Genomic DNA, 8082 nt, shown 5'->3' on the forward strand with positions numbered 1-8082 from the left:
TAAGTCAGTCAGCACAGAGGAATTAATGTTTGGTATGTCTCTCCCTTGGTCTCTTTATCAGCAGCACACACGACAGGCCAGGCTGCGATTCAAGGGCAGCAGGATCTGAGAGTTTTGTAAGCAGAAGCCAAGCAAAGAGAAGTGCAGCCAGACTGTCTGTCCAAGCATGGTGTGGGAGAGAGGAGAAAGCCAGCCGGTGGGAGATAAAGAGTGAGTCTGACAGGCTTAGAAAGGAAAATAACAGATTGAAGGCCAAGCAGGGCTGAAAGATCTGAAAGAGAGCAGGCTGCTGACTCAGATGCAGGTGCTGGGACTGAAGCACGCTCTGATTTCTCCTGCTGTGGTAGCCAGGCACCATTCAGCAGCTTTCCTGAACTTAGCAAGGACCAGGGCCTTCCTCAGAGAAGGAAACTTGCCCCTGTGGGCCACAGGTCATCCTCTAGGAGAGTGATGGCATCTTCTTAACTGTGTGGCAGAGTGCCCCTGTGCACAGCTTGCAATGGGGCAGGAGTGCTGCTATCCCACTCTTTGCATGAGAGGGGAAATAAGGCCTGGGGATTTTTCAGGGTCATGAATTAGGATCTTAGGCTCTGAGTGTCAGCAGGGACAGGATCAGAAGACCGTGGTACAAGTACATTCTTCCTGAGTGTTTTAAGGGAGATGGGAATGAAGAGAGGAAGATTAAGAAAAGCCACAGCAGTAGCTGGTAGTTTCTTAAGAACAGTGACCGTACAGCAGGAGAGAGGAATATTGAGGAATAAGGTATTGAAATGCAATTCAGAAAGTCTGGATTCAGCTGCGTCGTTGGCATCAACTTCTGTACAGGCAAGTCCGACTTGCCAAGGTTAAGACAAGCCTCTTTAGCCTCCTACATCCCTACTGTCTACTCGTGAAAGGGAAAAGGAACTCTTTATCCGGCTGTGCTTTCGTGGCAATGGAGGCATCTTTGCGGCTACAGATGAAGATACCTCGCCCTCTGGTGGGGAAAAACATAGTACAGAAGCCTTGGTCTGGATGTTTTATTAAGAAGTAATAATGAAAATGATTAGTGTGGTGGTAATAGAAGTTAATAAAGTGGGTTTTTCTAGAGCACTGGAATTCACACTGAGGGTATATCCTGGAGGGAATGGTATGTACCTGGTCACACACGATCCTCCTTCTAAAAAGGGTTTAAACTAGTCATGACGGGGGAGAGAGAGTTACCAGCAGCCCTGTCTTGGAGTGATGGACTAGGCTGATGAGCAGAGGACCCGGCGTGATTTGATAGAAGGAGATCAAAAAGTCAACAAAACGGCTTGAGAGGTGGGTCTGTGCGAACCTCATGAAGTTCAACACGGTCAAGTGCAAGGTCCTGCACCTGGGTCAGAGCAATTCCAAGCACAAATACAGGGTGGGCAGAGAATGGATTGAGAGCAGCCCTGAGGAGAACGACTTGGGGCTGTTGGTCAATAAGAAGCTCTCCTTGACCCAGCAGTGTGTGCTTGAGCCCAGAAACCAACCGTGTCCTGGGCTGCATCACCAGCAGCGTGACCAGCAGGTCGAGGGAGGGGATTCTATCCCTCTACTCCACTGTGGTGGATGAGCTTTAGGTCCTTTTCAACCCAGACTATTCTATGATGCTATGAAGGCTTGGGGGAAATCTTACCAATGTATCTAAATACCTGAAGGGACAGTGCAAAGAGAAGGAAGCCAGGCTCTTTTCAGTAGTGCCCAGTGCCAGGACCAGAGGCCATGGGCACACACTGAAACACAGCAGGTTCCTCTGAACATCAGGATACACCTTTTTACTGCGAGGGTGAGCAAGCACTTGGCACAGGTTGCCCAAAGAGGTGATGGAGTCTCCATCCTTGGAGATCTTCAACAGCCATCTGGACATGGTCCTGGGCAACTGCTTGAGCAGAGGGGGGATGGACCAGATGACCTCCCGAGATCTCTTCCAAACTGAACCATGCTGTGACTCTGCACAGCTACCAGCAACAAGAACAGAAGCTCTAGCCTTATTTCACATAGGCTCATGTCTGACTGATTGATATCTTTCTGTCCATCAATGGCTGTCTCTTTGGCTTTATCTTAAGCGTGTGCTGAAATGTTTTGATTGAACCTGAATTCACAGCTTGGCCACTAAAGCTGCCAGGCCACCAAATCACTAGCTACTCACCTCTGATAGAAAATAAGGAAAACCGGACACCCAAATACTTATGTGGATGATGAACTTAAATCCCTCAAATTGCTGTCAGGGCAGCTATTCTGTACATCCCTTGTGAAAAGGGAATGAGATCACAGTTACTGTGAAACCTGGAAAGTGCTTTGAGATGCACAGATAAAACCACACCCTATTGTTCATTATTAATTATTATCCAATCTAAATAGATCCACTCTATAATTACTATCCACTTTTCTTCCTCATGACCTTTTGTAGTTGTGCATTTGGGAATTTCACACCACACCAACCATTTTGCTTTTACAGATGGTTCTTCCCACCACCCCCCCCCCCCCCCCCCCCCCCCCGGATTTTTAAATAATGATCAGTACAGTACAAAGCTTAAAATATTGTCAGTGTTTTACACAATTCAAAGTCAGCAGATGGGAGTTAGGAAGGGGATGGTAAGTATGTAACACTCGTACCCTTCCCTGTTTCCCAGGGAAAAAATACAAACTCTTTTGTACTTCTCTTTAGTAACAGTGTTTAAAAATCATGTCAGTAAAAGACGTAAATTGCAAGGCACATGAGGAACCCGTCCTTGCCTTCTTACACAAACTGTTAGGCATAAATACAAGGTTAAGGCACGTCTCTCCATCCTCCCCTTCTGCTCTGGAGGGCACCAACCAAATCCTGCCAGTGGATATTGGTTGCTAAGAGCAACCATGGACCAGCAGACAGCAAAGAGGCTGCCTCTGCACCTCAGGTTCCTTCAGGATGAATCTCAAAAAGGAACAGCATAAGGCACATTGGGATGAATTTTCAGAAGTAGTCCTCTACAGATCCAGGTTGCAGGGTCTGCAAAAATACTGTCTTAGGACCAGACTGTCTTGGGGAGAGGATTAGGACCTCGGTCCCTTCAGGATCTTGATGTGCTCTCAACTTTTGGAGGTCAGCTTGTCACCAAACCCCGCCACTGGTACACCCCTCCCAGCCATGCCTCCCTAGAGGAATGCCAGGATGGAAGGAGCCGTGCTCCAAGCAGTGAGCTCCATGAGAAGGCCCCGAGCGGCTCGTGGACAAGCTGAGTGTTTATCACAGCAGCACTTCTACTCTCTCCCAACCCAGCTCTGGTCTCCCCTAGATCAATGGCAGGGTTTTCAGGAGGGCATCGGCAGCCACTTTTCAGTCCTGGCCCACTTGAGGTGCAGCAGACTGCATGGCATATGGAATCTGCTCAGGTAGGCAGCCCGGTGCATAAGGCACAAACATGAAGTCCAGGGATGTGGGAAAGAAATAAGCTGGTTAGAGGAAGAGGAGGAGGATGGAGACAGGCATGAAGGAAGCTCCAGTGTTGGTGAGCCCCTTGTGACACAGGGTGCATCCTCACAGCAGCAATCATTTGTATTGTGTTTCCCTGCTCAATCAACCCATCATAATAACCAGGAGGTCAGCTCCAGGTCTGAGCGCAGGGCCACACAGGGACACGAGTGGCTTCACCTGAGGGGTAACATTAGAGTATGTAGAAACACCACCACTGTCACAATAGTTGCTCCGGAAGTTTCACTTCTGCTGGACCAGGGAGAAGGCACATGACCAGAAACACCTTAGGAGAGCCATGTGGGCACCTCCTCTCCGTGACCCTGAACTAGGCAGCATTACTGTTCTCATCCTTCTTTCACAAGAGTAGGACATACCATCTATTTTCAAACCCTCCGAGAAGGAAATGTCTGGGTGATCCCTTTCTTTAGTACCAGTATAACTCTAGGTAGCAGAGGAGCAGGTTTGCTATTAGCAGCAATTCCTCTCAGTTTTAGCCCAGAAAGGAGCTCTGAACGCCTGTAGTTTACTACCCTTCCTGCACAGGAGCCCACTGATACCATCCGGCCAGGTCCACACTCAGTGGCTTATTCTCCTTTACCTACCATAAAAGCAATGCATATCAGGCTGTGAGAAAAAGCACTGCTCCCACTCAAGTCTTTCCCCAAACTGGGAGGAGACCCACAACCAAAGCCATGGAGACCATGGAGGGAGCAGTCCACCAGTGCAGCTAAGCTAGTTGAGCAAGCAGCTGCTGTAAAGGAGGAGCTGCTGCTGGCCTCCGCTCCGGCCCTTCCCTGCGGGCAGCAGTGTCGTCCAAGTTTGCTGGCTGAAAGTTAAAACCAGCACAAAATTACTGGCATGTTTTCAGTAGGATTGGTTTTCCATTGGTCCACCTCCCAGCACCAGCTTGCTTTGTGTGAGATGAGCTGCTGTGCATGGGAAGGGCTATGGTGAGGTGTAAGTGGGGACCATCCCCACTTGCCACTCCCCTGAAGCAAATTTGTTGTTAGCAGAATACAACAAAGGAAATGAAGTCATTACTTTCTAAGCTGGATTGGATGTAAACCACGAGGCCTAGAGTGATGGGAAAGGGTGGACTAGATGACCTCCTCAAGGCTTTCCTATGTTTCTTCTCCTGCACTCAAAACTTACTTCCCTCCCCCTTTGTAATTTATTTGTCAACAGGGCCATGAATTTCAAATTTGTCCACAAAACACAGGACACAGCAAAGCACCTATTAAGAAAGCTGTTTCCAGAGACGCTGTTGTCTGGCCCACCTTGTTCCTCCAGCAGCATAGCACTGTTTCCTTCAGGCTAATCTTGACCCAGCTAGGAGGCTTTGCAGATATAAAAGCCAAAGGCAAAGCCTTTCTGGATAATAAATCATGCACACACACACATACACAAACACACACACACATCTCAATAGTTGAAAAAAACAGATCAAGTGCAGAAATCAGTGCTTGTCACAACAAATCACATCCCCAACCCTACACTGCCTGCTCAGAACCAGCAATCACAATTCATTTCCCTGCCCTTGGGATTCAGCTGGAATAGATCCCATAGATTCCTTAGATGCAGCAAAGATTTATACCTCTTGGGAATCTGCCAGCTGTCAAGGCATTTGAGGCTGCAGCTCTTGCATAGTGTGAGGAGCCGTGCCGGGGTCTACTATGGAAAGCAAGCAGTGGGTCAAACTGTAGGTGTCTAGGCTGCATGGGACTGTATCTCTGCATTGGCTCTGAGCACCCTGTCCTGCAAGTGCTACCAACTTCAGTGCAACAGTGATATTCTCCCCAAACAAGCACAGAAGGGACTCCTCTAGTGGAGGACACAGTAAATTAACCCTTGCTACACCTTGGACAGGAGTGACCCATGGACATTAAGAGTCCCTGACTACTATCTTTGCTACTCCACATAGGAATCACCAAGTCTCAAGGACAAACCCCTCCCAAAGTTCTATAGAACCCTAATGTTGATACCCTTTCCTGCCTTTGGCTGTTCTAGTGCTAATAAAAACGTGCCAGATTCACAACCCCACTGGTCAGAGAAAAGAAACCCTGCAGCTTCAATGTCAGCTTTCCCACAAGGCCCACCAAGGACTGCTTGGTGTCCTTAAAGCACCATTAAGAGGGGAATAAAGACTACTTCACTTTCATACCCTTTTGGCCATGACCACAGTAGGGCTGTTGGAGGCCCAGGGGCCAGATCCTTTCCTGTAATGGACAGCTCACACTCAAGTTACTCTACAGTGCATGGACATGGAAGTCTTCCCAGACAGATGACACAGGCTATGCAAGAACGCATGAAAAAAAATGGTGTACCCAGCACCAAAAGCAGCTCCTCTCCTGGTGCCCCTGAATATTGATGGCTCAACCTCTGCCACTGCTACTGAGGAAGGCTCAAAACCATCTCCAACCTGACCCAGGCCCAGCTCCTCTAAGGCACCTAAGCATTTAAAATGGAAGTGAGGAGCCTCTGAAGACCTGTCTTGTAGGCTACCAAAAAGTCATCAGCATTGGCACCTCCTTAGGTTAAATTAAAACTGCTGAGAAAGACCCCATCTCCTGACTCCTCGGTTTGGATTAGCAGCTCCACCGAAGATGGTGCAGTCATACAGAAAGAAAAGATGGAGCTGACCTAACATCTACACCAGTCACTGGCAGACATATAGTGCTCGAGTTCCAGTTCATTCTAGAGGACCCCAGGTCAGGCCTAACTCTCCAAACATGCTTTGCCAAAGCCACCTCAGCAACCTGGTGTTGAGATACTTGACAAGGAGACTGTGAAGAGAACCTGGCTTAGCCCAGGTGGAGCAGGAAAAGGGTTATACCAGCCACTGTGCCACACATGCCCTTGCACCCAAACCCTAGAAATGTAGACTCCTCCTGAAACCTTGCTACTGCCCTTGATAGTAACAGGTCCCCAACAGATAGCAGAGATGGCAAAACCCAGAGAGGTCATCACATCCAGCTGTGGTCCTCATGGCGCATTCTTGGCTGTGTTGTGAGCCCTGGCAGACCCTTTTACAGTCTCACAGCCTTCAGGCTGTTCTCCCTGACATTCAGCAACATATCACTCTCAGGTTTACCAGAATGAACAAGAAACCTCTGCCTATTTCAGCATCCTTGGTTAAGTGTTCTGGCTTAAAACACATCCATGTCCCCCTGAATGGCAAAAGGCAGTCCCTGCTGTGAAAATGCATATAGCATGAAGTCTCCAGCCCTCCACCCAAGTCCAGGGTCCTGGTTAGTCACAGTGTGTTAGGCAAATAAGACAGTTATGTCCCTAATATGTTATGCCCCTTGATTTTCACCCCCCGCCCCGGTGATGTCATGCCCATCATGTTCATGACTCTCAGGAGTCCTTTTTAGCCAGGATGGCCTTGATCCTGCATCGCAGGACGTAAGCTGTGATGGCACTACAAGCCACCAGGCCAAAAAAAGAAATGCAGGAGAGGTAAACAGAGAAAGGCCCGTGTCTCTTCAGGAAAATCTCCTGCCTGTTCTTGTAATCCAAAAGAATGGCCTCGAGCTGTGATAGGGTGCAGACTGCCAGGAAGGTGTGGAAGATCTGGTGAGCATGGCCAACGATATCGCAGGAGCCAGGGAAGTACTTCTCAGGGACTGGGCAGGAGAAGAAATAAGCACTGATAAGGAAAAACAGTATCTGGTATGTGTGGTACCAAGCAGCATCTTCCTCACAGCCCCCCAGGTGACATACAACCACCCGGTGAGCAACAGGACTGATATCCAAGATGAATGCCAGCCCGGCTGGGATCACTTGGCACATCTTCCTCATGATGGGGTAAGGCCGCCGGTACCGGTACTTCGCATAGCAGCAGCCGGCACAAAAAAACAGCTGCTGGCAGGAAGAAAAGCCAGAACTTGTCATACCAGGCTTGGTCGGAGCTGTAGTAGAAATGAGCCAGGGCGCTACCATACTGGTAGATGCTGACTCCAACATAGTCCATGAAGTAGAAGGTGTAGTGGTACAGCTCCGATTTGGACTGCAGTAGGTGGGCCAAGAGGCTGCAGGTCAGGTAAGTGACAGAGGAGAGGACAAAGATGAGCAAAGGCAAGGACCACGCATCCACGGGCAACTGCTCAGCCTCCACAAACGTCTTGAATCTCAGCAGCACAGCCAGCGCCGCCAGGAGGTGAGTCCACACGTTGACCACCTCGTTGTGCTTCTGGAAGAGGCTAAGGAAGTAGTACCGCCAGTACTGGCCGGTGGGACGGTACCCGGTGTGGATGTACGGCTCACGGAAGAGCTGCGGCACCTCGCACTCTTTGACCGTGCAAGGCATCTTGGGGAAGCCATCCTCCAGCAGCCTGGGGAGACGGCTGAGGTGCTGCCCACTGAGGGACAGCGTGCTGATCCGCTCCAGGATGGCTGTCATCTCACAGCGTGCAGCGCCTTTGAGCCCGGGTCTGGGGAACGTCGTCTTCGTGCCCTGCAGGCAGGGGAGAAAGAAAAAATGTCAGCGGAGATGGATCGGGGAGAAGAACGTGCTGCCCCTCCTGCGTGGGATGGGCCATGGTGCCATCAAGATGCTGCTTCTGCTCTAAGGGAAAGGGGCTTTTCTAAACTCGGCAGACCTAACTCAGCTTGGAGAA

At 49.6% G+C, this 8082-nt stretch overlaps 1 protein-coding gene across 1 annotated transcript; it reads right to left on the bottom strand.

Annotated features, from left to right (window-relative positions):
- Positions 1 to 6551: 6551 nt before the first annotated feature.
- On the bottom strand, positions 6552 to 7865 carry PAQR8 (progestin and adipoQ receptor family member VIII). Its single transcript, XM_010018679.1, is given in 2 exon segments — positions 6552 to 7316; positions 7318 to 7865. Coding segments are annotated over 2 exon segments (1044 nt in total). The 3' UTR covers positions 6552 to 6820.
- Between the last annotated feature and the right edge of the window lie 217 nt (positions 7866 to 8082).

The sequence above is a fragment of the Nestor notabilis genome, unplaced genomic scaffold (assembly GCF_000696875.1).
Source record: "Nestor notabilis isolate BGI_N333 unplaced genomic scaffold, ASM69687v1 scaffold18067, whole genome shotgun sequence".
NCBI classification, from domain to species: Eukaryota; Metazoa; Chordata; class Aves; order Psittaciformes; family Psittacidae; genus Nestor; species Nestor notabilis.